The following is a 13,554-nucleotide window of genomic DNA, read 5'->3' on the forward strand; positions in this document are numbered from 1 at the left end:
GTACCTCCCTCCGGCAGCTCAATCCAGAGACGCACCACCCTCTTGTAGCTCCCTCTTCCCTCCCCAATAACGTAAACTACATGGAAACACTTCCATACAATTTTTATTTAGTATTGTTTACATCAATGAGGGGTTATTGATTGACATCAGCTTCAGACTGGGTATCTAGCAACAATACAGGTAAACAGTCACTCATCTTGCTCGCGTTAACATTCACAAATACAATACATGCTACCTTGCTGAATGTGGCTGAAGTCTCAGCAATTGGCTACAATACCTGCTGAAGGATTCTACACACTATCTTGATTGGATGCATGATTTTGCACAAAACTCAATGAAAGTAAAATGGGACAGGAACAGCAAGATTTAAAAAACAATGACATTCACATTTCACAGGGAAAAAAGCCTTACAGTGGACCATGTATGGGTGTCCCCCTTGACTCAAGGGTTATGTCTTCATCTCCAAGTCAGGTTCATGGGTTCTCACTGACATCACGGGTGGGAGATTGCAACCTTCACATGGTCCGCCCTGTTTCGACGAAAGCAATCAACCCGGCGTGCACAATCAAATAAGATCAAATAGAACAAGTTGTCCTACAACTTTAGGCTGTGCACGCCATACGCAAGAAGAAGAAGACTGACATTAGACACTTCATATGGACACAAAATGCTGGACTAAGTCAGCGGGTCAGACAACTTCTCTGGAGAAAAGGAATAGGTGACGTTTCGGGTCGAGACCCTTCTTCAGACCTGGGCTGACATCCCACTGGGGGAGATGCTGACTTTCAAATGGGAAGCTGAATGAAGGCTCTGTCTTATTACAACACTGTAAGTAGAAACACAACAAGGATCATCTTCCCTTCTGTCGTATCCAACATCACAAAATATGATTCAATATCTGTGGAAATCAAGGTCAACTCTGAGGTGAGAACATTTCAGTAAGTGTGTGAAACGCTACCTGCAGTGGAAGCTTTGACTAATTGCCAACAAGTAAGCATCCGGCATTTAGCGCTGAAATAGTTGCTCCACGAGTGAGCTGTAGATGTTTGATGACAGAGAACTGAAGAAACACAATTTGTGGGAACAGGGTGTAATGGAGGGGACATAATTCAGCCATGATCTTATTGAATAATGAATCAGCCTTGAGGAGCTGTGGGATAATCTTGATTCCATTTTCCTTATAATTCCCAAATAATTCATTCCTAAAAAGAATAATTCCTGAATAATTCACCTTCAGGAAGAATCAAGCTAATTTGACCCAGGTTGAGAAGAGGACGTGATAACCATGGTGAATCAGGGAGAGAGTCTGGCCTCAGCTTGGAGCAAACAGCCATGATCATGTTCAACATTAGTGTGCTTCTGAGGACCATTCAACCCCAGACCAAATTCCTCTTGTGCAAAGGTGATCCACTTTGATATTTGTAACGGAATGGCAAACGAGTCAATGGGAACGAACCAAATCAGTTTTTGATTTGATAGCACACCATCAACATGATAGCACCTTTAAAATGTCTTTACAATTCCTGAATATGTTTGACCATAACCAAAGTCACCAAAATGCTGTCTGACCTGCTGAGTATTTCTAGCATTTTCTAATTTATCTAGTGGTATCTTGTCTACAACATTTGCCATTAATATATACTATACAAACTCCTTATACATAATGTTAGGAACCATGATAACATTTAAACAATCAATCTTCATGATTAAGGGTAATGACTGAAGGAGACGAGCTTTGTTTTTGCTCTTTGTGTTAAAAAGCAACATTACAATTCATCTCTCCAGTGCCGACATCAAGGGAAGGGGCTTGCGTTTATAATACACTGATCACGTTCGTGCTTTCTGTCAATTCACCTAATGAAGGAATTTAGAACTGTCGAGTTTAAAACTTCCAATTTGAGAGCAGAGGCTAGTTCTTCCTTCAGATTAATATTTTTTGAAATGTTTAAAATAAACAGGATGAAATTTGCAACATTCTTAAAAAGTGAGACTCAGGGTAGAAGACATCACTGAATATTCAGTGTCTACCTCCACCAGCGATTCTGATGATACTCACAGTTGAAGCATTGAGTGCCGTGGAGTCACCTTGGCTGACAACTGGTTTCACTGTTGACTTCGACCCCAGTGCTTTTCTGCAGGAGTAGGTATCTGCTGTGCCAGTACAATGCTCTGAGATGCAGACTGTTTGTTCCTACTTCTAACTTCAATGCACGACTCCAGAACACAGCACAAGGCTGGTTTCCTTTGGAGCAAGACGTCTTTACATCAAGTTCTTCCAAGATGGCGGCAAACACAGGCGACTATTTGTGTGCTAGCCACAGAATCATATCTACAAACTCACATTAGAATCGCTCTACACTCTTAAATCTCTATTCCTAGCGCAACATTTTTTACTTTGTATCTGTACACTGTCAATGGATCGATTGTAATCATAATTGTCTTTCCACTGACTGGTTAGCACACAACAAAAGCTTTCCACTGTAATCGGTACACGTGACAATAAACTGAACTAAACCAACCTTTTTATGGTATACTACAACCTCACAGCCATTCATAGCCACAGTCACCTTGCTTCACCTGGGTGGCACTTGTGGGGATTCTGGACCAATACAAGGCACAAACTAAAGGTATAACAGTAAATAATTAAACATATAACGGCAGGTTTCTAAACACACAAAAAGCTTAGTGGGAGAATACTTCATTTTGGAAAATGAGGACCTGTCAAAGTACGTGACCCAACTTGCACCAGTTTACATTTCAGTTTTGAACACTCCCTTTGCAAAGGATTCAAGCTTTAAAGAGTTTACATGCTCCCAGATGTAGCCAAGAAAATGTCAGGTTATTTATCCTGACCTTAACTCTCGTGATGATGGAACTCAATATTGTGCCTTGGGTGGATTGATGGTATTTTATCTTCCACAACTGGAGATGAAGTGATGCATCGTCATTCCCAGAGACCTGCGTGGTATAGATGGAGCTTGTGAATTGTAAATACAGAACACAAAAGTAAACAGTCATATTAGTGAGTTTAGTTTAGTTTAGATACAGCGCAGAAACAGGCCCATCGAGTCTGCACCGGCCAGCGATCCCTGCACTATCCTACACACACATGGAACAATTTTACAATTATACCAAGCCAATTAACCCACAAATCTGTACGTCTTTGGAGTGTGGGAGGAAACCAAAGAACTCGTAGCAAACCCACGCAGGTCACGGGGAGAACGTGCAAACTCCGTACAGACAGCACCCGTAGTCGGCATTGAACCCGGGTCTCTGGCGCTGTGAGGCAGCAACTCTACCGCTGCGCCACCGTGCCACATTTTGGGAAAGCAAGATTGTTTTAAAGATTCTTTGAAAGTTGTGTTAATGAACCCAACGTTTACAAGCAACTGCATGAGGCCTGCAAGGCTAGAGACAGGAATCTCACTCTCACTCTCTGGTGTCAGCCATCAGCTCCAGGTGTTTCCAGCTTCTTTGCACTGGGTGAAAAGTGAAGCTTTCTAATAGTTCTGGGTTCATGAAAACAAAAAGGTAGAATGACGGCACGGCTTGCAGAATAAAAGTAATGCAATTCCAGACTTCGCACGGTGAGAAGTCTGGAAATACAACTTTTCTCCGAAAGATATGAGCACATTTGGAACAAATTCCTGGAGAATTCACAAATCAACTTCAAAAGGGAGAAGTGCGGGCTGCAGATGTAACATTAGGGTTGCTTGCTATTTTTCAGGGAATGTTGAAAAAATGTGTTACTCATTGGATGGATGACTGGAGATGATGAAATGTGGTCCTTTTGCAGGACTCCAGGACTCCAGCTTTGATGGTTTGTTCCAGACTTCCTTATATAAGATGAAATGTAAATATACTGTAAATTCACGAGAGAATTGGTCTTCTTAGCTCACTTCATTATATGGCAGAGGTCCAGCATCCTTGGCATAAGGTAAGAGAAAGTGAGTCAACATGATTCTGGGTTTCAACATCTAGTTCCAAGCAATAGGCCCTTCACTCAATTCTTCACTGAGCTTGGACAATAAGCAGTGGCTGGCTGTTCCATGGCAAAGCAATTGAAGCCCCTTCTGGTCTTCAGCCTTTTGGCACATGTATTGAAATCTAAAGGGGAAAGAGATGGCAATGCAGAATGGCAATTAGACTAGATTTCTGGCCTGGCTTTACAGTAACTCAAACTAAAGCACATCACTAAAAGTGGTTCTATTCTGCCGGAGAGAAGTGGGAGTCGATCCGAGGTCAGGGCCATTTTGCAAGATGAGACGGACTATTGGACGAGAGCAGGGTGACGTTATTTGTAATGCATCTTGTCTCAGGTACATCTGGAGTTAAAACAACAAAGCTGCCTGTTCCGGGGCTGCAGGGCTCCTGCTCGCCCCTGCTGTCCTCATTCACTCTGTGACTGCATCTGCTTGCAGAAAGCCTCAAACTGTTGCTGCTCCAGTTCTGTCATCACTTTGTTCAAAGCGTAGATCTGTTGGGGGTGGATGCAAAGACAGTAAAGTTCAGCGTTGCACCAGTGAAAATGTGTAAACAATAAAATTACAGATGCAAAAAAATGAAAATGGTCAAATATGAAGATATTCTGCAATTATGGTGGAGATGAGAGATGAAGCGGATTCTCCAAAGCATGCTTGCAACACCAGGATTCACATTGGGAGCTAAAGATTGTTTCGTTTAATTTAACGAGACAGCGTGGATACAGGCCCTTCGGCCCACTGAATCCACGCCAATGATTGATCATCTGTTCCCACTAGTTCGATGTAACCCCACTTTCTCATCCACTCCCTACAGGCCAGGGGCAATTTAGAGGACCAATTAACCTGCAAACCCATATGTCTTTGGGATCTAGAAGCACCCAGAGGAAACCACCACGGTCCCAGAGAGAACGTGCAAACTCCACACAGACAGCATCCGAGGTTAGGATTGAATCTGGTTGTTTGGTGCTGTGAGGAGGCAGCTCTATCAAATGTGCCACTGTGCTGCCCTCAATGAACAAACAAATTATTTGTGGATTTAGGTATGCAAGTTTTTCCAACTTAAAAAAAAAAGGAATTAGGATCGATCTGGATGGAGTTTCCAAACTGATTTTGCAACCACATTCTGGATGTCAGGAGACGAGAGACTCCCTTCTTTGGAGCGATGATAATGGCAATCGATATTCTGAAAAAATGCTGATTTCAAGGAGATAAAAAGAAATGTGAATTTTAAGGTAGTTAAATATATGGCACACTTTAGTATATTCAATATTGCATTCACATTAATACTTTCGCAGTTTTAATCAGCTTCCAAAGCAACTCAAAGTGACAGTGAAGTCATGATCAGACTCAGAAAGTTGCAGTTCACAATGCACTGTTTCAAAGTGACTGAGAACAGTGAAACTTTTTATTCTAAATTTTAATCTCCTTTTTCATATTCTGTCAAAATAGAGCACCTGTCCATACAGGAAAATCCTTCAATAGTTATTAACTGGGAAGGTAGCTCTCACCATCTATGCTACAATTCTGAGATTCTGCATTCTGCATCTTCCCCTTTGCGCTACCAATTGTACTGAGTTTGACATGATTGTATTTAAGTATGGTATATCTGATCTGTTTGGACAGCATGCAAAATAAGTTTTTCACTGTAGTTTAGTTGATACAGCGTAGAAGCAGGCCTTTTGGCCCACCGAGTCCGCGCTGACCAGCGATCCCCACACATTTACACTATCCTACACTAGGAACAATTTACATTTATATCAAGCCAATTAACCGACAAACTTGTACGTCTTTGGAATGTGGGAGGTAACTGGAGCTCCCAGAGAAAACCCATGTGGTCACAGGGAGAACGTACAAACTCAGTACAGACAGCACCCGTAGTCAGGATCAAACCCAGGTCTCTGGCGCTGTAAGGCAGCAACTCTACCGCTGCGCCACCGTGCCGTCCTGTACTTCGGTATATCTGACAATAATAAACATATACTTAATCTATTAGGGCAGCATAAACCAGGTAGTCTGTAGCTATCAACTGCAGACCAATGGTACAGGATAACACTGCTGCAGTTACATTTCAATCTTCGAACTATGAACATAAAGTGCTTGAAATCTATTCTTATGGGGTCATCACCAGATCTGTTGACCACCTGCTTTGTAATTTTATGGAACAATGCATCAGTCTTGCGTATACCTCGGCTCGCTGTCTCTGTTTGAGTTCTTGCAAGGCAGATTTCTGTTTGGTTTTGTCAGCTCGGTAGGCTGCCTCTTTTGGCCTAGGTTTCTCCTTACGACAAGATGATTCCATCTCCTGCAAAATATATCATTTGACATTGAAGGTAGATGTTTATTAAAGCAGTTTTTCAATGGGCAAACTTTATCAACAATTCGTTAAATATCCAATAAAACATGGGGGTGAAGTCCAAATAAAACCATCCAATCGTGCAATGGCGACATAGCTCCTTGTCACCATTATTGGTCTCCTACAAGTGCCGTTATGGGCAGCTGTGAAGTTGTGAGATTAACACAAAGCTTTAGTTGCTGTGAGGGAAGGAACTGCAGATGCTGGTTCAAACCGAAGATAAACACAAGATGTGAAGTAACTCACCGCTGACAGGCAGCATCTCTGGAGAGAAGGAATGGGTGACGTTTTGGGTCTGAGTCTGAAGAAGGATTGTGACCCGAAAGGTCACCTGTTCCTTTTCTCCAGCGATGCTGCCTGAGCCGCTGAGTTACTCCAGCACTTTGTGTCCATCATATATGGTCTACGATGCAATACTATCTTTCTCAACAGTATAAAGTATACATTCATAGAAACATAGAAAATAGGAGCCAGCACTGCCATTCAATATGATCATGGCTGATCATCCAAAATCAGTACCCCGTTCCTGCTTTTTCCCCATATCCCTTGATTCCGTTACCCCTAAGAGCTAAATCTAACTCCCTCTTGAAAACATCCAGTGAATCGGCCTCCACTGCCTTCTGTGGCAGAGAATTCCACAGATTCACAACTCTCTGGGTGAAAAAGTTTTTCCTCATCTCAGTCCTAAATAATCTACCCCATATTCTTAAACTGTGTGACCACTGGTTCTGGACTCCCCCAACATGGGCAACATTTTCCCTGTATCTATGCTGTCCAATCCTCTAAGAATTGTATATGTTTCTATAAGATAACCTCTCATCCCTCTAAATACGAGCAAATACAAGCCCAGTCGATCCATTCTATCAGATCTTAACCTCTTGAAATACAGAATATACAGACTATTACACTGGAAACACAGGTGGCTGAAGCAAGGCTTGAACTCCCCACTGACAAGGCCAGGTGAAGGGCTAGTAGTTACATGGCATCATCCTCAGACCTGTCAACATTTCAGCAACAAAATAGACATTGTTCACAACCAATACTGAGATAAAAGAGACAATAGAGGAGGAGAATGTGGTGAGTTGCTGCCCCATTGCTCACACACGCACACACTCACACACATATACACACACACACTCACACACAGGGACACACACACTCACACACATATACACTCACACACACACACACACACACACACACACACACACACACACACACACAGGGACACACTCACACACACACACACACACACACAGGGACACACACACACACACTCACACACATATACACACACACTCACACACACAGGGACACACACTCACACACACACAGGGACACACACACACACACAGGGACACACACTCACACACACACAGGGACACACACACACACAGGGACACACACTCACACACACACAGGGACACACACTCACACACACACACAGGGACACACACTCACACACACACAGGGACACACACTCACACACACACAGGGACACACACACACACACAGGGACACACACTCACACACACACAGGGACACACACACACACACACAGGGACACACACTCACACACACACAGGGACACACACACATTCACACACACACAGGGACACACACACACACAGGGACACACACTCACTCACACACACACAGGGACACACACACACACAGGGACACACACACACAGGGACACACACACACTCACACACACAGGGACACACCCACACACACACACACACAGGGACACACACACACACAGGGACACACCCACACACACACACACACAGGGACACACACACACACAGGGACACACACTCACACACACACACACACACAGGGACACACACTCACACACACACAGGGACACACACTCACACACACACAGGGACACACACACACACACACAGGGACACACACTCACACACACACAGGGACACACACACACACACACAGGGACACACACTCACACACACACAGGGACACACACTCACACACACACAGGGACACACACACACACACACAGGGACACACACTCACACACACACAGGGACACACATTCACACACACACAGGGACACACACACACAGGGACACACACTCACTCACACACACACACACACAGGGACACACACTCACTCACACACACACAGGGACACACACACACACAGGGACACACACTCACTCACACACACACAGGGACACACACACACACAGGGACACACACACATTCACACACACACAGGGACACACTCACACACAGGGACACACACTCACAGGGACACACACACACAGTGGACGATGCTGCAACCTCTGCCCGTCCCTGACCGCTTGACCACTGCAGTGTCCGGCCAGCAGGAGGGGAATGTCCCCGGCTGCGACCTCGCTGACCACAGCACCAGGCCGCACTGCTCGCTGCGCTGACCACCCGGGGTCCGGCTCTGGGCCGGGCTGTCCACACGGTGCCCCCTCCCCTCCCCCTCCCGCCCCCCGGCCCCCCGGCCCAGACCCTCACCACAGGCCCGGGCACCGCCCCGCCCGCCTCGCCGCCCGGAACCTTCGTCGCCGCCGCCGCTGGAGCGCGGACCCGACCCGGCGCACGGTCCGTCCCTACAGCGCTCCGGGTGTTGCCGTGGAGACGGCGCCGCGGCCTGGCCTGGGGAGAGAAGCCTGAACCCCGGGGACAGGTGGAGACAGAGTGGGGTAAAGGGGGACACACTGGGGTAAAGGGGGACACACTGGGGTAAAGGGGGACACACTGGGGTAAAGGGGGAGACACACTGGGGTAAAGGGGGAGACACTGGGGTAAAGGGGGAGACACACTGGGGTAAAGGGGGACACACTGGGGTAAAGGGGGACACACTGGGGTAAAGGGGGAGACACACTGGGGTAAAGGGGGAGACAGTGGGGTAAAGGGGGAGACACTGGGGTAAAGGGGGACACACTGGGGTAAAGGGGGAGACAGTGGGGTAAAGGGGGAGACACACTGGGGTAAAGGGGGAGACAGTGGGGTAAAGGGGGAGACACTGGGGTAAAGGGGGAGACAGTGGGGTAAAGGGGGAGACACACTGGGGTAAAGGGGGAGACAGTGGGGTAAAGGGGGAGACAGTGGGGTAAAGGGGGAGACACACTGGGGTAAAGGGGGAGACACACTGGGGTAAAGGGGGAGACAGTGGGGTAAAGGGGGAGACACACTGGGGTAAAGGGGGAGACAGTGGGGTAAAGGGGGAGACACTGGGGTAAAGGGGGAGACAGTGGGGTAAAGGGGGAAACACTGGGGTAAAGGGGGAGACAGTGGGGTAAAGGGGGAGACAGTGGGGTAAAGGGGGAAACACTGGGGTAAAGGGGGAGACACTGGGGTAAAGGGGGAGACACTGGGGTAAAGGGAGAGACACTGGGGTAAAGGGGGAGACACACTGGGGTAAAGGGGGAGACACACTGGGGTAAAGGGGGAGACAGTGGGGTAAAGGGGGAGACAGTGGGGTAAAGGGGGACACACTGGGGTAAAGGGGGAGACACACTGGGGTAAAGGGGGAGACACACTGGGGTAAAGGGGGAGACACTGGGGTAAAGGGGGAGACACTGGGGTAAAGGGGGAGACAGTGGGGTAAAGGGGGAGACACTGGGGTAAAGGGGGAGACAGTGGGGTAAAGGGAGAGACACTGGGGTAAAGGGGGAGACACTGGGGTAAAGGGGGACACACTGGGGTAAAGGGGGAGACACTGGGGTAAAGGGGGAGACACTGGGGTAAAGGGGGAGACACACTGGGGTAAAGGGGGAGACAGTGGGGTAAAGGGGGAGACAGTGGGGTAAAGGGGGAGACAGAGTGGGGTAAAGGGGGAGACAGTGGGGTAAAGGGGGAGACACGGGTAAAGGGGGAGACTCACTGGGGTAAAGGGGGAGACACGGGTAAAGGGGGAGACTCACTGGGGTAAAGGGGGAGACACACTGGGATAAAGGGGGAGACACAGTGGGGTAAAGGGGGAGACACGGGTAAAGGGGGAAACACACTGGGGTAAAGGGGGAGACAGTGGGGTAAAGGGGGAGACACTGGGGTAAAGGGGGAGACACACTGGGGTAAAGGGGAGACACACTGGGGTAAAGGGGGAGACACTGGGGTAAAGGGGGAGACACACTGGGGTAAAGGGGGAGACACACTGGGGTAAAGGGGTAGACAGAGTGGGGTAAAGGGGGAGGCACACCCTTACAACTGCGGGCAATGGAAGAGAGGTGATGGCAAGGCCGGAAGGGACAAAGAGGGCAGGTATGTGTAGGGTGATGGGGTATCTCGCAGTTGTTGCTCCTTCCCCATCACGGAGCGTGTGAAGCAGAAACAATGGGTCTGCCAGGACAGTTCTGTTTGTGGATTTTGGGGAGAAGATAAAATCGGGCCATGCGGGGCTGGGGAACGATAAGATTGGAGGCTATAAGGGGCAGAGAGCCAGAAGTGATGAAGTCAGTAATGGTGCTTGAGATTAAGCTCTGGTGCTCGTCTGTAGGGTCATGGTACAAGGATAAGTAGGAGGAGGTGTCTGAGAGTTGCAGCCTGGCCTCAGAGGTCAGCGCGCCAGACTACCACAGCACCTCCCTTGTCGGTGGATTCGATTACCAAGTCGAGGTTGCTGCAGAGTGAGCGGAGGGCTATACGTTCAGGGGGAGAGAGGTCAGAGTAGGTAAGGGGAGTGGAAAATTTGAGGCGGTTGATGTACACTGTACACAATAGAATAAGCCAGAAAAAAGTGTTTGTGTGTATGTATATATACGGTATAGATAAAAGATGAACCCAAAATGCTGGAGTAACTCAGCGGGACAGGCAGCATCTCTGGAGAGAAGGAATGGGTGATGTTTCGGGTCGAGAAATGTCACCCATTCCTTCTCTCCAGAGATGCTACCTGTCCCGCTGAGTTACTCCAGCATTTTGGGTCTATCTTTAGTTTAAACCAGCATCTGCAGTTCCAATATATATATATATATATATATATATATATGTGTGTGTGTATATATATATATATACACACGCACACACATATACACATAAAAGATTTTCATGACAACACTCCTTAATGAGATTTGGTTTATGTGGAGATTTCATATGACCTACATGCAGTAATGGAAGAAATTGAAGATGGAAATTAATTTCTGTGGTCAATTTGCACGAGGGGTTCAAAGGCTTTAATTAGGCTAAATGTGGTCAGGTACAATGGCTGGTGCAGCTCCTACCATTTGTCTTGGAGTTGTCTGATGGACATCATGTTCACTGCTGCCCTTGGCCACTGGGAGGGGCAATTGAGGACAAATCTAGGAATGACTTTTCCTGTGGCAAAGAACAGTGTTCTCTTTGTGGTTACTACAGTTACATTGGTCTCCTTTCCTGAAGATGTTTGTATGGTGTACTTTGTAGCGTGTGCTTGGGATGAATTTTGCCAATGTCAATTGGACCATTCTGGCAATTGGCACGAATGGATTCTGAGCAAGGCTAGTTGTAAAAGCGGCAAGCATTGAAATATGGTAAGGTAGTAAACGTTGCAACAACATCTTTCTTTATTATTGAGTACTTCACTTTCTAAAGTTTCTAAAGTGATCCAGGGCAAGGTGCCCTTCAATAACACATTGGATAAAGAACTACTCTTATATGTATCCAAATCAAATTGCTTCAGATCACGAGACATTGAGTTTACCAATACCAGGTAATTCACACACCTGTATTCTTCTCCCACATACACTCACTTGTCCATCTAATGTTCTTCTTTTTTCACATACCCCATCCTCTTCCCCACACCTAGTTCCATCTGCTTATTCTCTCTTCCCCTAGCCCTGGGTGCAATTGCTGTGCATCTTCCTTCTCAGTCGTGATGCAGGGTCTCAACCTGAAACATTGACTAACCCCTTGTGCCTTCAATGTTGCTGCCTGACCTGCCAAGCTCATCTAATATTCTATTTTTTGTTTTCGATCAATCTTCTTGTACTCCAGAATTTACAGAGCGTGCATTTATATTTAATGGTCTGCTGACTACTGCACCTGGCAATGTACTTCATTATTACAGTTTATCATCATCAATCACCTCTCTATTTTACCATTCCGACTGTCCACCTTTCTGTGTCCTGTATTTCTCAAGATCTTGCATGATTAAAACCCATCCTCTAACATCCGCCAACTTGTGATGAAAGCTCTTGAACCTGGAACTAACTTTGTTCCTTTTGGCATTGATACTGTGTGTACTTGCAGTACGTACCATTTTTATATCAGGCTTGCCATATCTGTATATCAGTAAAACTCTGATAATCTGGCACCTTTGGGAATTTGCTGTTGCCAGACAAGTAGATTTGCCAAAATATTGTATGTTAGTCCATTCAACATGCTTTTTTTCACTTAGAGGTTATTGTAGAGGTGTATAAAATCATGAGAGGAATAGATCGGGTAGATGCGCAGAGTCTCTTGCCCAGAGTTGGGGAATTGAAGACCAGAGGATATAGATTTAAGTTAAAGGGGAAAAGATTTAAGAGGAATCCGATGGGTAACTTTTTCACACAAAGAGTGGGTGGGTGTATGGAACAAGCTGCCAGTGGAGGTAGTTGAGGCTGGTACTATCCCACGTTTAAGAAACAGTTAGGCAGGTACATGGATAGGACAAGTTTGGAGGGATATGGGCCAAGCGCAGGCAGGTGGGACTAGTGTAGCTGGGACATGTTGGCCTGTGTGGTTAAGTTGGGCCGAACGGCCTGTTTTCACACTGTATCACCCTCTGACACATTGTTTTACATGTACCACAGTGGTATATTATATTTTTCAGTGAATCCAGTGAGGTTAATGAAAGGGGGAAATGTCTGCAGGCACATCCCTGCCCATGCTGACCTGGGGTTCCAGACCCTGACCCTGGCTCCAGCTGTACACCCAGTCCACACTGCAGATCACGATTCTGCCTGCACACCTGCTCACACTCCAGACCCTGCCTCATATTCTCAACTCATGAGTGAGTCAAATGCCACACAAAAAAATGGGTGCTAGATTATTGGATGTTGACTGTATTTGGCGTTGTTAAATGTATATTTACTTGGATGGATGTAGAGTTGGCTGAATTATCTACTTACTGTAATGTACTGGAAGTAAGTGTTTTTTCTCCTAATGGAACGATTTAATATTTGACTAACGTTTTGCACAGTGAAGTTCTTTTTTGGCTGATGCTACAGTTTTTGCTGCAATATTATCTGCCACCAG

General features: G+C 46.4%; 2 protein-coding genes across 9 annotated transcripts in view; one reads left to right on the forward strand and one right to left on the reverse strand.

The window, feature by feature from the left end:
* Positions 1-13,554, forward strand: part of trim62 (tripartite motif containing 62) — a 65,405-nt gene that overhangs the window by 43,225 nt on the left and 8,626 nt on the right. The gene's annotated exons all lie outside the window — the stretch shown is intronic.
* On the reverse strand, positions 86-8,955 carry LOC116990614 (small vasohibin binding protein). Of its 8 annotated transcripts, none has more exons than XM_033048469.1 (3): positions 8,854-8,955; positions 6,169-6,285; positions 86-4,477 (listed from the first exon to the last, which is right to left on the reverse strand). In XM_033048469.1, the coding sequence occupies exons 2-3, from the start codon at positions 6,280-6,282 to the stop codon at positions 4,391-4,393; spliced, it is 201 nt and encodes a 66-aa protein (XP_032904360.1). In that variant the 5' UTR covers positions 6,283-6,285; positions 8,854-8,955; the 3' UTR covers positions 86-4,390. The 8 variants fall into 8 exon arrangements, with proteins under 8 accessions (XP_032904360.1, XP_032904367.1, XP_032904364.1 ...); XM_033048476.1 differs by having other exon boundaries at positions 8,896-8,926; XM_033048473.1 differs by lacking the exon at positions 8,854-8,955 and adding an exon at positions 8,730-8,800.

This window comes from Amblyraja radiata, chromosome 31 (genome assembly GCF_010909765.2).
Source record: "Amblyraja radiata isolate CabotCenter1 chromosome 31, sAmbRad1.1.pri, whole genome shotgun sequence".
NCBI classification, from domain to species: domain Eukaryota; kingdom Metazoa; phylum Chordata; class Chondrichthyes; order Rajiformes; family Rajidae; genus Amblyraja; species Amblyraja radiata.